The sequence below is a fragment of the Epargyreus clarus genome, unplaced genomic scaffold (genome assembly GCF_041222505.1).
Source record: "Epargyreus clarus isolate Ecla_fem2 unplaced genomic scaffold, WU_Ecla_fem_2.2 ptg000026l, whole genome shotgun sequence".
Classification (NCBI taxonomy): Eukaryota; Metazoa; Arthropoda; class Insecta; order Lepidoptera; family Hesperiidae; genus Epargyreus; species Epargyreus clarus.
The window spans coordinates 13890656-13913246 of NW_027332233.1; the positions used below are offsets into that span (position 1 = coordinate 13890656).

The 22591-nt window shown below is 35.6% G+C and overlaps 2 protein-coding genes across 9 annotated transcripts in view; one reads left to right on the forward strand and one right to left on the reverse strand.

The window, feature by feature from the left end:
- Positions 1 to 22591, forward strand: part of Lrpl (low density lipoprotein receptor-related protein-like protein) — a 173913-nt gene that overhangs the window by 126366 nt on the left and 24956 nt on the right. The window lies entirely within an intron of this gene.
- Positions 1477 to 22101, reverse strand: Adh (alcohol dehydrogenase-like). 2 transcript variants are annotated; one of them, XM_073088028.1, is made up of 6 exons: positions 21942 to 22101; positions 9838 to 10012; positions 8126 to 8365; positions 7033 to 7206; positions 5961 to 6109; positions 1477 to 2235 (listed from the first exon to the last, which is right to left on the reverse strand). In XM_073088028.1, the coding sequence occupies exons 2-6, from the start codon at positions 9949 to 9951 to the stop codon at positions 2079 to 2081; spliced, it is 834 nt and encodes a 277-aa protein (XP_072944129.1). In that variant the 5' UTR covers positions 9952 to 10012; positions 21942 to 22101; the 3' UTR covers positions 1477 to 2078. The 2 variants fall into 2 exon arrangements, with proteins under 2 accessions (XP_072944129.1, XP_072944128.1); XM_073088027.1 differs by lacking the exon at positions 21942 to 22101 and adding an exon at positions 10509 to 10622.

The following is a 22591-nucleotide window of genomic DNA, read 5'->3' on the forward strand; positions in this document are numbered from 1 at the left end:
TGGTATTTAGCTTTCTGATTTAAAGTTATAAAAATCTAACCTAAGGGTTATTCCAAAATCAACCCTAAAGGTGGTTAAATAGGGGTTGACAGATTTTTTTAAAATTTGCCATTTTGGAAGTCAGCACTATGAAAGTTAGCCATTGCCTTACTGGTTAGATATAGTGCAACTTCAATTCTACCGTTTTTGGTAAAACAACCCTTACGAGGGTTAAATAAGGGTTATAAGTTTGTATGAAAGTCCCTCAGTTTTAATGTAAACTGTATGAAAATCGGTATTTGGGTTTTCGATAGAAAATAATTAAACACCTATTTCACCATTTTTGGAAAATCAACCCTTAACTTAGTAAAATAGGGGTTGACAGCTTATTTTAAAATTTGCAAATTTGAAAGCCAGCACTACGAAAGTTAGTTATTGCCTTACTGGTATATTATAAAGGAGCTGTGACTCACGGTTTCATCCACGTTCATGTATAAAAACTGGATTTAAAGGGTTTTTGCGTGAAACCCTTATTCTTATTCTAGAATAAATGTAGACTTTACTCCTTATAATTACAGCTAAGTGCCAATGAAAGATCCGTCAAATTCAGTCCAGGAGATTTTGGAGATTAGTCAGAACAAACAGACACGATAGAGAAATTATAATTGTTTTAATTATAAATAGTGAATAGCTTTTATTTTGATGTTACAAACACACCCTTACATTTTATTTATTTGTATAGATATATAAAATGTACGTATCGCAATTAGAGATGGGCAGAGGGTTTAAACCCATCGGGAATAAACCGGGTTTTTACCCGGTCGTTGGGAAAAATAGGGTTTAAACCCGAAAATGGGTTTTTAATCGGGTATTTATTATTTTCATGCATATCTATCCTTTTTTAAGCGCAATTATTACTTTGATGATGATACTGTACTAAATATGCACTGTAAAAAGACATTTACAGCACTAAAATACTATTTTATCACGCAATTATAGAAGCAGGTAAGAAACCAATCAGCCTATGCTTTTGATGCAAATTTCAAATAATGTCCACGTCCTGTTGTCATTCTTCATCATTCAGAATATAATATCCTCTGATATGAAAAAATGACATTTTGGTATTTTAGAAAAATATACACCTTAACTCTCGAAATATCTAACCAGATCCGAATGTATTAAAAAGATTTACAAACATACAAAATATGCGCGAAAAACATAACCCTTCTGTCGCAGTCGGCTAAAAAAGTAGGTAAAACCTCAAAAATATAACATTAAAAAATGTAAAAACGTTGAAAATATCATAGAAACTTCTAGTATATCTATTCAATAAATATTTGAACTGAATAAATATTTTAAAAACTGTCCAAAGATTTTATGAAATCATTTTTAAATACCCAAATAAATACCCTGTGGGAGGGTATAAACGGGTTTTTATCGGGTTTAAACCCAGACTGGGTTTAAACCGGGTGTTTTGCCCATCTCTAATCGCAATGCATTAATTAAAATGAATACTATCATATTTATTTTACAGACACATTTTAATAAAATACTTTGGTTTTATTTTGGAAATGAAATAAAATATTAAAACAACACAGCGAATATAACCCAATTCGTTTTTATACAAACACAATTTATTACAATTAATTATATTTCGGACCGACCTATCCGGAATAACATTTTATACAAATTACATTTACAATATCTGAACATTTTAAACATTTTTCTTGTGGTTTAAAATGTAATATTTGTATACATTTATATTACACTTAAATCAATGTTATTAATTACAATTTCATTAAGGTATTCGAAACCTTTTCACATATTGTAAACATTTTATTACAATGGTCGTACAAATTTTACTACACCAAAATATTATTTATGTCATTTTTAATCAGGTATCAATAACCTTTTTTTCACATTGTAAATACTTTGTCCTAATACTTCCATAGGTATAATTATACAATATTAAAATTTGTTAACGTCTTCTAGTGCAAGTCCGCAACATTTTCAGTCAGGTATCGAAAACTTTTTTTTCTCGTTATAAACATTTTGTTCAACTAGTCCAATACACACAATATTAAAAATATTAAAGTCTTCTAGTGCAACTCCGCAACATTTTCAGTCAGGTATCGAAAACCTTTTCTCACGTTCTCGGTAATGTCGACTGCGGGCTTGTTATCGGCGACTATCCACGTCGACCCGTTCTCCCCACTGCTAATCACGTCCAAAATCCCTGAGACAGCTGACTCGACCCTGTAAAACGGATTCCGTTTAATTGAGATTGAGAGAGAAACGCACTTGCCGATGCCGCGTTTTAATATTTTTTATTATTTATCTTATTCAGATGTGACCGTGACTATTATTACAAGCGTTTATATTTTAACTTTGTTCGTTTGTTAATATGCAGGTCACATTTGACCCACCATTTTAAAAATTAATAGGTACAGACTCATGGCCAGTAGTGACATATATAAATAATTACTCCATATTCTCTCTTGTACACTCTAAAATGTCTAAGAGGCACTTTTTCTTACAATACGGCTACAAAATATAGGTACCCTTTCTTGAGTCATAATTCATACGGAATAGATCCGAGAAAATACGGGTTAAGATGAGAAACGCCAATAGCCGTACAAATATCCCAATCCTTCGCAAAAAATTGATGGAAAACCTAAGCTTAAGCACGTTACGTACAAAATATGAGTATCTATAACAATTTATTTGCCTACGTTTGATGCCAAACCCTCCTAAGGGTATCGCCTGATTTAAAGACGCATGAACTACGAAATAAAATTCTTCAATTCATTTTTGTCATCAAAATAAATATTGTATTGTTAATAAAGTTGCAAAAAATTGAAATTACGGAAATGGTTCATAGTTATTTGTAAGAATCTAACAGTAATAAATTTGTCCATGAAATATTTTTACGTGAGAATTTTGTGTAGGTTCACTTCACTGAATCAGTAACCAGAAACCCTATACCTACTAACGATCATCTTGCAAGAATGAAAGAAGCACTTATTTCTTTTTATCTAGAAACTTTAAATTTATCTATTTGCGATACAATTAACTATCACATTATTAGCATCTTAGAGAACGAATACACAAACAATAGTGAGTTAATATACATGTGACAGTCAATGTCACCGCTTATCGTTAGCGACCGACAACTAACTTAGGTTGATGACGTCAGATAGCGATAGTCAACGTCAACCTTCGACGACAAGTTACGACTATCGACGACGGTTACTCACGACAGGCGGGGACAGTCAGCGACGTGGACATGACTAGTTCCTTTAATGCTGCAATTTGCCTCCACACTCACAATTACCCTATAAGTCTTTAGCACCCCCTCGGGGTGGAATCGTCTCCGTAACAGACCTATGAAGTATGAACTATGCAAAGTTAAGTGCAATTCCGACTCCTGCGATATCCGTTCCGTTTTAATCCAGGCACCGCGGGGTATTACAGGCGGATTTAATTTTGCAAATGTGAGTTTCCATAAAATGAGGAAATTGGAACATTCCCGTTCCGCTTCATGCATTATGCACGCTCACACTTAGATGCCCGGATTATGTCAACATTGCGCATCGGAAGATTTGGTCTGTTTTCAGTTGAATATTAGGTGGGCTACGATAGACCACCGAGATTGGTTGGTTTTGTACGAGTAAATTTTATAGTCATTCAATAACATCATTCACGATGTTATTTATTTGTTTTCAACCGATTCACGTCTGCTGGGCATAGATCTTAAATTGACACGGCTGCTTATCGCTAAGACCAACCGTTAACAATAATTGATAACTCCTACCTGAAATTTGCTATTTTTTATAATAAAGAAGGAGCCGACGAGCAAGTTGTCCACCTGGCGGTAAGTGGCTTTTGCTACCCGTGAACAACTGTAATGAACCCCAGATAGGGTTATTTCCTACCCGAGGCCGGCCACAGATGCGCTTCTACCCCTAAGGACTAAGCTAGAACGCCTCGGAAAAGTATAGATATACTTGATAGATTTTAAGGATGTAGTAAGGGATATCCCTTACCACATCCTTCAAATCAGAACACAGCAGCTCTTAACATTATAAATAATTGGTGTAGCGAAAATGCCGGCGGAGTTGAACCACCTTCAATAACCACCCTAATTGGTAATCAGTCATTGTGATAACCACTTTCCTTCCTTACCGGTAACAATGTTACGTCAACGTTTTCCCGTTTAGCTAACACGGCTAAACAGTGGGATAATCAATATCTCGTTAACAGATACCTTTAGTCAGTGGATACACAATAATTACGAGTCAGCGGAATTCGCCCTTTCCCTTGTGTTTCTAATTTGTAATTATACAACCAGTCTTTACTACCTTTGACTTTGGATCCTAGAGATTTAAAAAAAAAATCTTTAAAGATTTTTTTATTACATTGGAATAGCAAATAAGATTACAGCCCATCTGATGGAAATCACTGCCTCTCATTGACATCTGTGACTGCCTCCAAACAGAACAGATACTACGTAAGCCAATCTCGGATGCGTTGTCACTTTAAAAGGACTAAGATGTTCGCCTACTATATAGTAGGTATTTTTTTTTTTCGCGGAGAAATCCTCATGGATCTTCTCCCGCCCGGGGGAGCGGAAGGGGTATGTCGGACTCGTACCGACTAAAACTCCGCGGCGTTCCTCTGGACATTCGATGCCGGGTCACGAGAGGCGTTAAGCATTACATTCGCGGCCCGGCAACGTCGGCCGGCGCTGATGTTAACGCCAGCCACGTCCCGAGAGGGAGGGGCTCCTCTCAGTTATGTCCCTCAAGAGATGAGCGTGCAGAACGCTCACACGACATCTCGAGCCTTAAAGATCGGATTTGGATTCCCCCGAATCCGTATCCGAGGGCTCATGGGACTGGGAAAGGGTGGCTTGCAGCGAAAGCCGCCCTTCGGCGTCCCGTGCGTCTGCGACGAAGTGCCTGGGAAGATGCATCATCCTCCCTGGCTCTCTCCGCCGCCTCCTTTGCGAGCATTACAGCTTCGCAGAAGGATCGCATCGCCTGCCACGACCTGTCACTACCGACCATGGCGCGAACCACAGCCGAAAGCGAGAGGTCGGCACCCAATACAGAGCTGAGTACGTTGCGCTCCGCATTCCACGCAGGACTATATAGTAGGTATACTTCAGCCACACCCAACAAACCATAATCTTGAATCATATTTGTTTTACCACCTTTCATAGAATAAAATTACAAAAATTAATTTCGCTCCATAAGACTCAAGTTTTTAAACCACTTCAACCTAATCTACTTGAGTCCAAGCTTAAGATTTCATCTAACAAACTTTCTGGTCAAAGTGAACGAAGCTTTAAAAGTGTTTCAAACCAGGTTATGAAGCTCGGTTAGTCACGGGGGAGCACAATTCATGCAGTCTTTATCGAAGTTCCCAAGTTATATCAATGAAGCAAAGTTCACGACTTTTAACGCTTAATAGTTCTTTATTTTCTTAAGTAAGGAGATGAAGGTCTATCGCTTCGTAGATCAATGTTCAAATTCGATTATGTTCGAATTTTATGGGGATCGTAGCGATCAATCCATTAATGTCTCACCGCTGGGCATGGATTTCCTTTCAGTGTAAGATAGTTTAGGCCCCAATCCAGCGCGGTCAACCCACTAGTGTCCCACCGTTGGGCTGGGGTTTAGGCCATAGGTTTAGGAGTTCAGCGTGATCGACCTATTAGTGGCCCACTGCTGGGCACGGGCTTCCTTTCATACTGAGAGAAAACCCTTAACATATTACACCGCAGACCAATTGCGAATAGATAAACTTCGCTAAACTTCCAGACCATCTTTTTAATGAACTCTCAGATGTGTAAATTTTTGCGCCTTTTTTTTCCTACACTGTTAAACCGAGTTATAATTAAGGTGTATGTCCATGAAAATAAACAATTATAATTAAGTTGTATTCCTCAAATTCATTATTATACATGAATTTCTTACTTTTGCCTCTCGGGAACGCGGGAAGAGATGCCTTGAGCGCCATCCTTATCGAAATTCTCCAAGCTACGCCGGTTCAGGATCGCTGTGTCCGTGGGTCCCAGGCATACCGTCGCTATCCGGACTTGTGTGTTTGAGTATAGTTCGTCTGTCTGTAAAATATTAATTTGCTAAATTATTACAACATCTTTATATATATACATTTCTTATGTGCGTGTGTATGTCACTGAACTCCTCCTAAACGACTGGACTGATTTTGATGAAATTTGTTGTGTGTGTTCAAGGGGACTTGAGAATGGTTTAGATTCACAATTTAGTCCGTAGGAAAAGGATTTTTAATTAATTTTTAATTCGTAAGTAGTTATAGAATCGGAAACTATGCATTTGATCAAGTGATGATTTTTAGCAAAGTTGTTGTCCCAGAGCCTACAAGGGTTTGGGAGTTGGTAAGACTAATTTTCGACAGATGGCACCACTGTCATTCCAATGCAGGTACAAATTTTCCGTTTTATGTATGTCATATTATTTCTTTAAAAAGCGGGCGGAGCCGCGCCCACCACTAGTATTATTACAAAATCTTAAAACAATACATAAAACGTCTACTCATGGCAGTTGTTTAGTGCTAGTAACTGCAAAATAATTCATATAGAACATTACTGACTTCTCTAAAGTATTAAAACAAGCATACCTTATGTTTAATATATTTTATTACTATTACACAAAAGTTACAAGAAATTTCTGTTTATATAAGATCCACATTAAATCACAAGAAGGTCTACTTCCTTATTTTTAAATTTGTTTCTGGCGTTATTAGTTAAACCTCCTCTGGTTGGATTTTCCTGCAGGTTATTACATGTACGAGTACCTACATAGTTTCTTGTTTTAATATAAGAAAAGATTTTTAATTTTCTATACTACCGTATTATTTAAGAGTAAAATTTTGTTTGATACGCCACAAACCACCACCATAAAACATAACAACACAAACTCACAACCATTAAAATAAATCTATCAGAAGCGTACACCACATCTAACTGGCAATCAGCGTATCACCGCCGTTTCAAATGGAACTTACCGCAATATTATTGCTGAACTGCAAAACTGCGGCCTTCGTTGCGGCGTACACAGGTAAACGAGCACTTGGCTTGAGAGCCAACAGGGACGATATGTTGACTATACACCCGCCGTTCCCGCCCTTATCTGCCGCCATTATGTCCAGCGCTTTGTACGTGCTTGTTACTGTGGCAATCTGCAACAAATATTAGCTGCAGTCGGCAATAAATCCGATTGTTCATTGCAGCTCCATGCAGCTGGTTGAATTTATGTAAACAAATTTGTTCAAGACCTATGAAAATTGTTACATTGTCTATACATATAATAATATCAGCTGTTATGTATCGATATAACGTCCAGCGCTTTGTACGTGCTTGTTACTGTGGCAATCTGCAACAAATATTAGCTGCAGTCGACAATAAATCGGCTTGTTCATTGCAGCTCCATGTAGCTGCTTGAATTTATGGACACAGGTAAACAAATTTATTCGAGATCTATGAAAATTGTTACGTTGACTATTCATATAGTAATATCAGCTGTTATCTATCGCCGTAACGTCCAGCGCTTTGTACATACTTGTTATTGTGGCAATCTGCAACAAATATTAGCTGCAGTCCGCAATAAATCCGATTCTTGATTGCTCCATGCAACTACATGAATTTATGGACAGAGGGCAACAAATTTGTTTGATATCTAAGAGGATTGTCCTGTTGACTATACAGTAATATCAGCTCTTACATCCTACCGCTAGCATGTCCAGCGCTTTGTGCTTGTTACTTTGCCGATCTGCAACGAATATTAGCTGCAGTCCGCAATAAATCAAATCTTTTATTGTAGCTCTTTGTAGTCGGTTGAATTTATTTACGTACATAGGTAAAGAACTAAACACATTCGTTTGAAAGGCTATAGAATTATCATGTTAACGATGTAACAATTTCAGCCCGTAGAAACTACTATTATCTTCTGTACCTATACTAGGATCTTCTGTACCTTTAGAGGTAAAAAGAAATATGTGTATAATATATCATACGGATATAGTTACTTTATAATAGCTTTAAAGTAACTAATTTGAAATCCCTTCACTTAAGTTTAAATATAACCCAAGACGAACTTACAAAATTAATATCAACCATCTTTTTGTAGGAACTTTCGTCGGCACTTAGCACGGCGGCGTTGTTTACGACGGCGTCGAGTCTGTGGTACTTGTCCAAAACTTGGTTGTACGCGGTGGCAAGTTGCGTCGGGTCCGCGATGTCACATTTTATAAACTTGGCTTTCAAGGCGCCGAACTTGGTCGAGAGTTCGGCCTCTAAGGCCGCGCCCTCCCGCTCCGATACGTCGAGGAAGGCTACGTGCTGTAATAATACACTCAACTTAGCACCCTGATGTTTATTGTTATAATGCACGTACATATTATATTTGCAAGGTATACTTTTGGGATTTTATATTAGTTGATACGCCATGCAGCCAAAACTATCTTTACATACGAGATGTCGTTGGATTCGACAAGATTATGGGAATGGCCATAGATTAGTAAAGATTACTCACTCCTAACAAGAAAATGTACCCAGTTTTGGGAATTGAAATAGTTGCGTAAAAAAGTCACGTCTCCGTGCTAAAATGTCCCTAAAATATTTGAAATAATTATTTATTTATTAAATAAATTACGCAGTATTCGCTATTTATTCGTAATTTTTCTCTAAAAATGTTTTTATTTGTCAAGAATTCAAAAAAAGAACTTACTAAGATGCCGTTTGTGGCTTCATTCAATTTCATGGCGGCGAAGCATCTTTACTAATCTATGGGAATGGCATGGATTATAGTTTTAAGCAGTCGGGTGTTTTTTTTATAATAATGGTAAGTTGTGTTAATGTAAGAACTGTAATGTCTAACGCCCTAATATATTCTAACGTAATGGAATTCGCAGTGTCTGACAATTCGCTAATAGCCAATACAGTAGACTAGGGTCTAACATTTTTATTGTAAGAAAAATCCTACGCTTAGCAGAACGACAATGTATTATTAATGATGATGATGCTGGTGATGATAATGATGATGATGATAATAATGACGATGATGAATCATTAAGTAATAAATACGATTTTATTCGTTATCGTAACGTTATTGTCAGTATTGATACGAAAATTAATGTTATTAACTTAACGAAGCTGTTATATGCATTACGAAATACTTAAAATAAATTAAAAACTAATAATACAAATATCCGCGTACAATAAACTTTGGACTATCTTTAGACTATATGAATTACATTATTATAATTATGGTACCTATATTGTCCAATGTCAATGTATAACGCATATTATAATATATTATAATATTGCGACCTCTATAATAAGGAAGTGGGAACGGTATGGCGACAACGTATGCATAACAAAAATCGAGTTGGATAAAAATAACCTGTCATTTACTTAAAGCGGCTTCATATAAGATAAATAATTTGTTTACATAGTGCATAAATATTTAAACAATATTGACTGAACAAAGAAAGAGATAAGTATTATTTTCAAGGATCGCTATAATTTGTACCTAGTAGCTTCAAAATAAAATCATTAATTTAGCCGTTTTATTTAACAAAACTTTCGCTTCTAAACCCATCTATTTAACGACGCATTGTATATAAGTACACAGTTTTAAAAAGTAAATGACTGAACGTCAAGTCAATAAACAACATACAATTCTGTAAACGTCACTCTAACACTAGATTTAAAAAGATTAGCTGTATCTGCACAAACACAATCACTGATTGTACCGCAAAATACACACAACACGTATCTACACAACATACATGACGTTAATAAGAACTTACACTAGCATTGTGAAATAGTAACCTCCGAACAAGACCAGCTCCAACACCAGCCGCTCCACCGGTCACCAAGAAAACCTTGTCCTCAACACTCCACACATCTGATCTCTCCGCCATTTTCGAGCCAACGGTACAAGTTACATTTAAAATGTCATCACTGCAAAAATATACCGTAAATCTGCAATTAAAAATAAAACGTTAGCCAAATGAAACGTGTGTACCGAATGCGATGCCGCAACCGACAATACACCGAACTAATTTAGTTTGCATTTCGTGATATGCCTGCTATCGTTAGATAAGGAACGTGAGTGTTACCCCATTTATCCACTTTGAAACGGGCCTACATAAAAATGGAATATCAAATTATTAAGTAACATAAGTTGACTAGCGTAAGACTATTATAATTATGTAGAATATATTTATGCGCTTCAGAGATCCGTAATTTCTACTTTATTCCAATAACCACTTCTTCTACTGAAAAAAAATCAAACCGACAAAATCGATAGTATCTACTCCGATCAACCCAAAATCTCTATTTTATATTCCCTCACTTGATTTTTTGGATAACACTGACGCAAACACTTATTTCACGCACTATTACATATAAATAATATAAAAAACAGCATTTTACTTAATATTATTACAATGTATAAAAAAATAAAACGAACACATACATTTACTGCACTTTGTTATGTACACAGTTAAATCTTTATTTGTATGGAAACGTGATGGAGCTACGAACGCCTGATCAGTACTAATCGTCTTATTTAATCAAAATTACATACAACCGGTTTAAACCGATTATGAATCAATTGGTGGGGGCACTCCCATAAACACCTACAAGTACTTCGACACTTGTCTACTGATAAATAAATATTGGAAGATCCCAATAACACTATTTGTTTTAACTTTGACCACAGATAGTGCCGATGCATTTACAATTACATATAGAGCACGGAATATTTTATTTTAATTATTTATTTAAGCAATCGAGGTCATTGCGGTCACGTTATGTTAAGAGTAAACAAAATACAACAAAACAACAAATAAATCCTGCTGATTAGTAAAACTAGGAGAAAATACACCACCAAATAGAAATATTTATTATGAATCGTATTTATTTACATCTCTTTATTAATTATATCATATTTTTTGTTACTTTATAATAACATGATAGTAAAAATGTGATTCATAATTATGGATCATTTACTAACATTGTCGCCATATGTTAAATTATCGACACCGATGTTATCGATCCTAAATACAAGATTTTCAAATTTCGATCTTTAGTAGGCTAAAATTTGATAGATTGATTATTAATAAAGAGCATATAAAAGTTATATCGTAAACCGATATACTCGTACATCACTGAAATGTAATAATCTTACTGATATTATTTTGTATCACTGATATTGTAACTAATCTCATAGCTTAAATCGGTGATTACAAGAATGTCGTAGATAGGACATCGATTACTATTAGAGATGGGCAAAGAACCCGGTTTAAACCCTGTGCAGGGTTTAAACCCAATAAATACCCGTTTATTTCCTCCCACTGGGTATTTATCTGGGTGTTTATAAAATGAGTTAATAAAATCTACACAAAGCTTTTAAAATAGTTCAAATGTTTATTTAATAGATATACTATTAGACCAGGGTCGATAATTTTTAAAACCAATTAAAATCGTAGTAGGATGAAACCCATTAGAAAAGGAGGGGAATATTATAAAAATGAAGGGAAAAATAATTTACGGGCGATCTGAGGTCGGGGAGGGGATGGGGGTGAGTCTTTAAGGGTAAAAAACGGTTTTTCTCGATTTCCGGCAAAACTAAAAGTCCTATCGAAAAAAGTCAAATGGCAAAGTTGTAGGTAATAAAAAGATCTAAAACTTTTGTATTTACACTTTTTTCACATAACCTCAAAATTTATGTGAAAAATTCAAAAAACCAAGTTTTTGGTTTTTTATTTTTATCTTTTACAAAAAAAAATTTTTTTTAACGAAATTTGGCGAAAACTTACCTTTTTATGTCCCAAATACGCTGTAATTTATTTGATTAAAAATATTTATTTTTTCACCTTATTTTGAATTAATATCGAAAAAACACCCTAATTTTCAATCGAAAACTCACCCGTCAAAATATCAGCTTTTTTCAAAAAGTTGGTATGTTTTCTGTTCGTTGAAATCTCTACTTTTTGATGGTGAAAAAAAAAATATATGTTACTATAGTAAATCTTCTCAGAAAATGCAAAAAATAAAAAAAAACTCGAATTCGAAATTTGGATTTGAATTTGAAATTTGGAAGTGCTGGATACCACTAAACGACTCAAAGCTGCTTTTTTTATTTCATACACTTGCTTATCATCTGCCTTATTGCAGATGATACCAACAGATTCATCCATACTGATAATCTGAAAAGACAGAATCGAATTAATAATTCCTTCACTATTTTATCGTGAATATACCCCCATAAAAAAAAATATATCAAAGAAATAAATGTCAAAATGTCTAAAAAATATATTAAAAATCTATTTAAAATGTATAAATATATAAAAAATATGTATAGTAAATATATTTTTAATAACTAACTTTTGGCTGATTTTCAAGTATATTTCATATATTTTGAATACATCTGAAATATATTTGAAATGTAAAAAATATATATGAAAATCGGCCAAAAGTTTGTTATTACAAATATATTTATGATATATTATATTTTATATATTTTTTATAGATTTTTAAAATATTTTTTATGTATTTTGAAATAATTTTTTTTCCATGGGATTAACTAAATTTGTTTGTGCAAAATTAAGGAGATTATTATTTTTTTATCTTGTACTAAAACATCATTTAATTTCAATCTTTAGGTTACGTTACGTTAAGTATACTATTTTTTAAAGAAAATATTACGATTTTTATGTTGGAGTTGATTGATACAGACAAAAATAGATATAGTAATTACCTTCCTATGCAGATTCGAAAAGTTCTTTTTTTAAGTAAACTTGTCACAATTATCTTCAAGAAACTCAGCGTGCACGTGTATTTTTATAAACGATGTTGTATATTGTACTGTATTTCGAATACTGGTTAGGCTAACGGTTGTAACAGCTGCTACGAAATAGTAGGTATGTATGTAGTAAGACCCAGACTCGCCTAGCCCCTTCCCCACTTCTCCATGAAATACCTTTTGATGGGCTACTATTTTTCGTAGGTCACTCAGGTATATAATTTTTCTTAAAATAGTTATAAATAGACATCTACGCATATAATTTAAAGAAGATTCGACAACTTTCTCCAAATATTGTTGTAGGCGACGCACTATTTGCTTATTTATATTATTATTTTAGCGCAGAAGGTTTTAATGTATTTTTCTTTTAATACGTTCTTATGTATATTGTTTTTTCTGTGTCATTCCTTCCTTAAAACGTTGTCATTAAATTTTCATCGGTTCTTCTGGCTTTTTCTATTAATGTTCCTCAAAATTCCACTAAACCCTACTTTTCTACATGCCTATCACCTATAAAACTGGTCCTTCGAGCCGGATCTTACCACGACTATGTTTCATACTCCGCCTGGTGATAAAAAGGAACTTAGTGAACGCTTAGAAAGTGAGCATGTGGTTGCCGCGGGGAACAATAATAGCGGACAAAGGGTTTGTACAAATGAAATGATAACCTCACAAATCCCTTCGCAACAAAATTTACCGGTGCCATCACATGTAAAATTAGAAATTAAACGAGAGAATCTCGCCTCGGCGTCCGCGTTATCTATGGCAACGTCGTTTTCAAACGTAAGGCGCAAGCAGCTTGTGCTGGCCGCAGCTGAAGCCAAGGCGAAGATCCAACTAGATTTAATTGAGAAGAAACTAGAATATGATTTAGCTGCGAATGATTACGAATCAGAGATTCATGCGCCACATAGCAAACGTGCATCAAGATGTCGTTCGAATGCTAGCCGAGGTCATGATTGTAGCAGTAAATCACTGGTGAACGAGTGGATGGAGCAAAACGAGGTGCAGCAGTCGCCTATTCTACAAGCGGCAGCGACAGCGACGGAGGCAGCGCGGATACCTACAGTATACCCAATTCGTGCACAGGCTCAGGGCCCTCCTGTCGACAGCATACTGCAGCTCGCGCACACATTGAAGGACATTATGGTAACTTCATCTACTCAACAGGAGGAACGTTTACTCACACGATTATCTACACCGCGTGAACTACCTAGCTTTGCTGGTGACTATATTGAGTGGTTGCACTTTAAAAGTGCATACGAGGAATCTACTCGTGTATGCCATTTTAGCGACTCTGAGAACTTGTGGCGTCTGAGAAGAGCCCTTAAAGGTGAAGCTAGGGAGACAGTAACGGAGCTGCTCATAGGTAACACTTCACCAGATGTCATTATGGAGGCATTACAATTAAGGTATGGCAATGCTAATAATATTATTCAACATCTCATCACTCAAGTTCAGAAGCTCTCACCGCTACAAAATTATTATCAACACGACATAATAACATTTTCAATTAAAATAAGTAATTGTGTTGCAACCATTCAGAGTTTAAACAAACTTGACTACCTTCGTAGCCCAGAATTGTTAGCAGCGATATTAAACAAGCTACCTAATATATTGTTAAGCAAATATACTGATTACGCTTACACAAGAATGTCGTCCGATATGCCCAAAATCCAGCTCGTAGCGGCATTTCTGAAGAGGGAGGCTGAGATGGTTTCGGTTGTTGGTGTATCACAAGTGCGAGAGTTTAGAAAACAGCCTCTATCTTTAGAAACGCAACCTATTAAAAGGTTTGAAGATAAACCTCGTCTTAGTGGCTACAATCGACCTGTATTTGCTACGGCCACGCGGGCTGAGAATCCTTGTAAACTTTGTAACTTTTGTAAAAAATCTATTCATTTGTTACCAGACTGTCGAGCGTTTAAAAGGGCTATGAGGAGAGATAGATGGAGATATGTCAAGACTAATAATCTATGCTATTGTTGTTTACTAGATAGACACGAAAGTAGTAGTTGCACCGCTGCCGTGTGCAATATAAATAATTGTGGACTCCCTCATCATCACTTGTTGCACTACAATAAGCCTAGCGCCACGCAAACAACATCAGCTGCGGAGCGGGAGGAAGAGCCGTCACCATCACAACATGGTCAATGTGGACCATCGTCAACATTGGGCGAAACAGTGACTCACTCCCTCGTCCCCGCTACGCAAAGTACAGTATTACTTAAAATAGTTAAGGTAAATTTACGTGGGCCTAAAGGTATTGTAAGTACTTATGCTTTATTAGATGATGGCGCTTCTATTTCTATGATACATAAGGGGTTAGTGCAGGAGTTAGGTCTTACGTCATCACAGAGTAGTTCTATTAAATTTATTGATGCCTTTGGTGTTGAAGTATTTCAATCAGACGCTCCTAAAATATGTACTAATATTAGTGGCTTTTATGAGAATCAATGTTATGATGTAACTTTGAGGCAGGTTGAAAAATTAAATTTACCTAAACATAACTTGTCACCTATTAATAATATTAAATGTGGTCATTTGTTACCTATAAAAGATATTGTTTGTAAAGAATGCATAGTGCCTCGCCTGCTAATAGGGGAAGATAATTATTTTCTAATTGCGCCGTTACAAATTCGTCACGGTAACAAACAGGAACCTTATGCTACGAGATGCCGTTTGGGGTGGTGTATTCATGGTTGCCTTGGTCTCACTCACTCTTCCGTGAACGCACACACATTTCATCTCGCTCATTCCGAGGTGCACGAACATTCAACAGTTATTAATGAACTTAACGATTTAATTAAAAAATCCTTTAAATTAGATTCCATTGGAGTATCGAACTTACGACGTGAGAATACGGCACATTTGAGAGCGGTACGTATACTAGATGAGACTGCACGTCAAATAGGTAAGCAATGGGAGGTAGGTTTACCCTTCGTCAAGGATGAATTCTGCATGCCTGACACTTTTGATTATGCCCGTTCCAGGCTTACATGTATTATGAAAAAAATTCAGGCAGACAGCAGTTATGGGGAGAGATACCGGAAGGAAGTGCGGAAGCTCTTCGACCAGGGCTACGCTCGAGAACTAGATGAGTCAGAACTTTCGGCTAGTCACATTTGGTATCTGGCTCATTTTGGGGTTCTGAATCCCAATAAACCCGAGAAACTAAGGTTAGTATTTGACTGTGCTGGAAGGGTAAAAGGTGTTTGTTTAAATGATTTCCTTCTTACCGGCCCTGATTTATATAATTCTTTATTAGGAATTATGTTACGTTTTCGGGAACATAAAATTGTTGTAATGAGGGATATTAAAGAGTTTTTTAAACAAATAATTCGCGATGAGGAACGTTCTGTTCATACAGTAATCGAATGTAATTATAATTTATCTTTGCCTAACGAAGATAACATTTCGAGTTGGATTACATTAATACGAGCAACGGCTAGGGTATTACTTTTCATTAGAAAATGTCAGCGAAAAGAGTGCACCTTAGACATTTCTCTAATGAAAGAGGCAGAGGACCTGCTGATAAAAAAGTGCCAAAGCGATAGTTTTGGTACCGAATTGTCGTATTTGAAGCAGTATAAATCGCTTCCCTCTAATAGCCGCTTGCTGCAGTTGTCACCATATATTGACGAGTTAGGTATATTAAGAGTGGGCGGTCGTATAGACAAGGAGGCAGGTGTGAACCACCAAGCACGGCGGCCTACTATCTTAGATGGTCAACATAGGATTACACGCTTGTTGGTTGAATATCATCACAAGCAAGCAATGCATGGCGCAAACGAACTGGTCGTCAATAACCTGCGACAGCAATATTGGGTCTTACGCCTTAGGCCGACGGTCCGTACTATTGCGTCACGTTGTTTATTTTGCCGCTATAGGCGAGCGACGCCCCAACCGCAGCGTATGTCAGATTTACCTGCTGCTCGGTTACAACACAATAGGCGTCCCTTCAGTTATTCAGGGGTTGATTATTTTGGACCTCTCGAGGTCACAGTTGGTCGTAAACGTTTTAAACGTTACGCAATGTTATTTACATGCCTCACTGTTCGCGCTATCCATATTGAGCTGACTGAAGACTTGAGTACTGACTCTACGATAATGGCACTCCGACGTATGGCAGCACGTCGTGGCATGCCTCAGGTAATTATTTCAGACAACGGAACCAACCTTAGAGGCGCCGATACAGAGCTGAGACGTAGCATAGCCGAGATTGACACTGTGTCAGTTCGGGAGGCTGGAGCCGTACGCGGCGTGGATTGGCGCTTCATTCCGCCAGGTGCTCCTGAGATGGGAGGCAGCTGGGAGCGGATGATTCGAACAGTTAAGTCTTCACTGAAGGTTATTTTAAAGGAACGCGCACGTCATCCAGATACTTTGTCTACGCTGTTAGCTGAGGTAGAGGCCTTGGTTAACAGTCGACCCATCACACATGTGTCGAGTGACCCCTACTATCCTGAGGCGCTTACGCCCAATAATTTTTTAATTGGAACATCTTCTACTAGCCCTCAGTTTGGTAAGTATGACGACTCTGACTTATGTCTACGAAAAAGATGGCGAGTTGCTCAGAGACTAGCGGACATGTTCTGGGCTCGCTGGTTGAAAGAATATTTACCAACTTTACTGCCACGCCAAAAATGGACACAAGAAGCTAGATCCCTTGAGGTAGGTGATTACGTTATCCTTACCGACTCTAATCAAGTGAGAGGTCACTGGCGTCACGGAGTAGTGAGTGCAACCCATCCAGCTAGGGATGGACGCGTTCGAATAGTAGATGTGCGTACACGCACAGGCGTACTGCGTAGGCCGGTGACACGCGTCGCCTTACTATCACCACGGGACTGTAGTGCTATTTAGCTAGCACTAAGGAGGCAGATATTGTAGGCGACGCACTATTTGCTTATTTATATTATTATTTTAGCGCAGAAGGTTTTAATGTATTTTTCTTTTAATACGTTCTTATGTATATTGTTTTTTCTGTGTCATTCCTTCCTTAAAACGTTGTCATTAAATTTTCATCGGTTTTTCTGGCTTTTTCTATTAATGTTCCTCAAAATTCCACTAAACCCTACTTTTCTACATGCCTATCACCTATAATTGTAAATGTCTTATTAAATATTAATTTTATTAACTGATTTGTTTGTTAATTATAGTAGTATATTCTTATTTGCAATTTTTTTTATCAATGTAACATGTAATCTAATGTTTTTCGAGTAATTAAAGTGGTAATTTTAATAAATAGCTCAAATTTTTTTATAAAAATTAAAAAAAAAATTCGAATTCCAGTTTTTTTTGATTTTTTACATTTTCTGAGAATTTACTATAGTAACATATATTTTTTTTTTTTTCACCATCAAAAAGTAGAGATTTCAACTAACAGAAAACATACCAACTTTTTGAAAAAAGCTCATATTTTGACGGGTGACTTTTCGATTGAAAATTAGGGTGTTTTTTCGATATTAATTCAAAATAAGGTGAAAAAATAAATATTTTTAATCAAATAAATTACAGCGTATTTGGGACATAAAAAGGTAAGTTTTCGCCAAATTTCGTTAAAAAAAAATTTTTTTTGTAAAAGATAAAAATAAAAAACCAAAAACTTGGTTTTTTGAATTTTTCACATAAATTTTGAGGTTATGTGAAAAAAGTGTAAATACAAAAGTTTTAGATCTTTTTATTACCTACAACTTTGCCATTTGACTTTTTTCGATAGGACTTTTAGTTTTGCCGGAAATCGAGAAAAACCGTTTTTTACCCTTAAAGACTCACCCCCATCCCCTCCCCGACCTCAGATCGCCCGTAAATTATTTTTCCCTTCATTTTTATAATATTCCCTTCCTTTTCTAATGGGTTTCATCCTACTACAATTTTATTTCACTTTTTATTATTTTTAAAGGCTTCTACCCTAGTCTATATAGGTTTTTACTGTATTTCTAGTGTTTTTACATTTTTAAATATTACATTTTTAGGGGTTCATCTATTTTTATTACATTTTTAATTATTATTTGTTTGACGAAACAAATAGCGCACAACTAAAACAAATAAATATACCTCTCGTATACTATTGCACAGATGGTGTGGGAATATGGGCATATAATGTAAAATGTAATTCTTACGTAAAATCTTAATAATTATAGCTTTAAGAAAAAAAAAATATAAACATTATTTTATAGAAAATTTTAAGTGCTTTTAGTTTTCGAGAAAAATCCAGAAACCCGAAAATTTTGACGTTTGACCCCGAATAAGTGCCGACACACACATCGATGAGGACTTTTGGAACTTTACTTGTGATGGTAAACCCAAGGTCTCTACGGAAATTTAGCTTTATGTTATTTGATTACTATTTTAAGTCTAAATTGACCGGACTATAAAAACTCCTCTATCAAAATGTTTCGATGTCATTTTCTGTAAATTAAGTAGAAAAAAGTTAAAAAAGTCTTCCCAAAGTTTAATCTATTATTGTTATTATCTTTGTTATTTTTGGTTTAACGACAAAAAGTTATAGAACTAAAATTATAGATAAATCAATTTGAAACCATAATTGTTTTTACTAAATTTCTGTGCGACAAATAGTTTGCCTGGTAGAGCGTAAAAACGCTTTGTGCCCCTTTTTTCAAGATGGCGGTCGAGGGACAACAGTTGGGACTCCACAAATTAGGATTTAACTGTACACTAAGCCATTTACACTAATCATTGACATCTATAAAATAAAATTGGGTCTTCGAAAATTGCAACCCAAATGTAACACATCCGAATGGACTATAACATGACTATAACAGCGTAGTTAAATGAAATATGTGCTTTTAGAGCGCATATTTAGTGAATTGTTTACAATATTATTTTAAAAATGATATTACACGAAGAAAATAAAAATATGAATGACAATAGTTTACACCCGCTGTTTGGGTGTTTATTTGGGTTTAAACCCTATTTCACCCAAAATACCCGGTTTAAACCCGTATCCACCCATTGGGTTTAAACCCTCTGCCCATCTCTAATTACTATGCATGCAAAAATATAAACGCAGTTAAAAAAATCCCCGCTTCTTGCTTGTTGAATACCCCTAATAAATAGTGCTCTAATTAGTTCATTGGTAATTAAAATTCCTCGTCAAAGCACACGTAACAAACAGGTTTCTTAAGTACCTACCTACTAATCTACTAATTACTCAGCATATGACCACGTCGTTTCTTGGACTATCTACATTTTGTATATTCAAAGACTTCATAAATATAATTAAAAAAAATAATAATAATCATCTACCTTTGCTTTTTTGCTGTTGCTATCAACACATTGCTTTGTGTAATAATTTAAGGAAAATTTGAAATATATTATATACGTGCAACTTTAATTAATTTTACGTAATATATTTCAATAACATACATAATTATATAACAGATGAATTAAAAGTGTGAAGTCATGCTTAATTTCAATTAATTAAACACAACAAATAACACTATGGTTCGATCGATTATAATTCACATAATGAAATTCAAATAGGCATTCTGTAAAATATTAATACAAATTCGTCAATGAATTAGACATAGCGCCATAGGCATTGTCGACTTTTGTATTTCAAACGCATTTAGAAGATGCATTTTATATTTCGGTCCGTTCGTTCGTTCTTCTTTTTTTTATAATATAGGAGTAGCAGACGAGCATGCAGTCCACCCATGGCTACTGCCGCCCATGGACATATCAACTAATCAACCCCGATAGGACTAGATATTCCTACCTAAGGTCAGCCACAGATGCGCCGCTACTCTTGAAGACTAAGCTGGAACGCCTCGGAAAAGTATGTATCTCTTACCACACGCTGCCGGAGTAGAACCGCAAAGGGCTCTACACCTTCAACGTTCAACGTTTATGATAATAAAACAATTTTATAGAGTAGCACCTCAATTATCTATCTTCATTAACCGAGTTTTAAAAACATTTCTAATTATGTAACTACAGCGTTTGTTATCTACGCTTTTAACTTTATTTTCTGTTACAACTCCTATGATATTCTTTACCATTATTTTAATTAAACAACTAGCATTAATTAAACATAAACCAAATAAAAAACGCACACGAGTTCAAAGAGAAATGTCTGTCCTATTAACTAGTCTATCTTCTATAATATATCTTTATATATATTTCTTAAGTGCGTGTGTATGTCACTGAACTCCTCCTAAACGACTGGACTGATTTTAAAGAAGTTTGTTGTGTGTGTTTAAGGGGACTTGAGAATGGTTTAGATACACAATTTAGTCCGTGGGAAAAGGCTTTTTTAATTAATTTTTAATTCGTAAGTAGTTGTTGATTTTGGAATGTTTCACATTGGATTCGACTTCACATTGGATTCGACTTCGCTACCATCGCAGTTTCAAATATTCTATCTATTTTTCAAACCCGTAAGTGATAAGGGTTGTTCACCCTTAACAATTTTTTATTTATATGGCAACACAACGTTTGCCGGGTCAGCTAGTATTTATATAAAACTGAAGGTTTGTCTGTATGTCTTTTATAGAATCGTAAACTATGCGTTTGATCGCGCAATGATCTTTAGCAAGTTGTTGTGCATGAGCCCACGAAGGTTTCAGAGTTGATATGACCAATTTTCGACAGATACCGCCACTGTCATTCCAATGAAGGTAGAAATTTCTGTTATGTGTATGTCACGTTATTTTTTTTAAAACGCGGACGAAGCCGCGGTCCCTACTAGTTTATCTATATTACTTTAGAAAAGTAACCTCCCCTTTCACAAGTTTGCAAAGACATTGTCGGGTTAGGTGTTCCATCTTCCACCTTTGTTTGCTATTCGTAGTGGGATTTTCTCTAAAAGTTTCACATTGATATATTGCTAGGGAAGTTACTCCGTTCGTTTTAAATTCATTTTATATATTCGTATGAAATTTACGTGACAAACAAGGCATTAATCTAATTATATATGATGGTATATATTAATGTAGGTATTGGTATATTTTGTAGAAATTATTAGATTAAGTTGTCAACTACAACTTCAAGCTCAAAATATGTCAAACTTTTACTAAAACATAAAAACTAATAAATAAACTAATAATTAAGTAACTTAAATCAATTTATACTCACGCCTTTGAACTTCATAAAGATACTGAATAGATTACTTTAGACAAATATTATTGTCATTACCATGATTCCCATCCTTCGGGTCGGCAATCAAAACAGACTTACTGTAATATTTCAATCCCACTCTTTGTTATTGCAAACAACGTTTACTAAACAGTGGCTCAGGACTGAGTGCGAAATAATTTAGCCGTTGAAGCGGCACTGCGGTATGACTCGGCTGGATTCCCGCTATGAAGTGCTCCCTTTGTTTACGTTTTATTATTCTGCCAGTTTTCCGCATTTTGTGTTAATAAAGAATGAATCTAGGAGACGGGAGTTATTAAAATGAAAGTAGGACTGAACTGAACGGTAGGTTACGGGTTGTAACACTTTTTTATACCCCATCAGGTTTACTTACATTTTTTGCTGGGAAATTATGTCGACGCACGATGAACAAAAGGGATTTTGGGTCAATTTTTACCGCATTTCCCCAATCCATTACACGTTTTAAGTCTCCGAGTTGAGGGTGTCGCGGAATTACGGGTAGAGTGAAAGTTTTTTGGTTATATTTATTATTGGGAGCATGGAATAAGTGTCTAATTGGCTATTACGAATATTACTCTGAAGTCTGAACATAGATATTTGTGGCATAAGTATATGGCATGTAGTTGTAC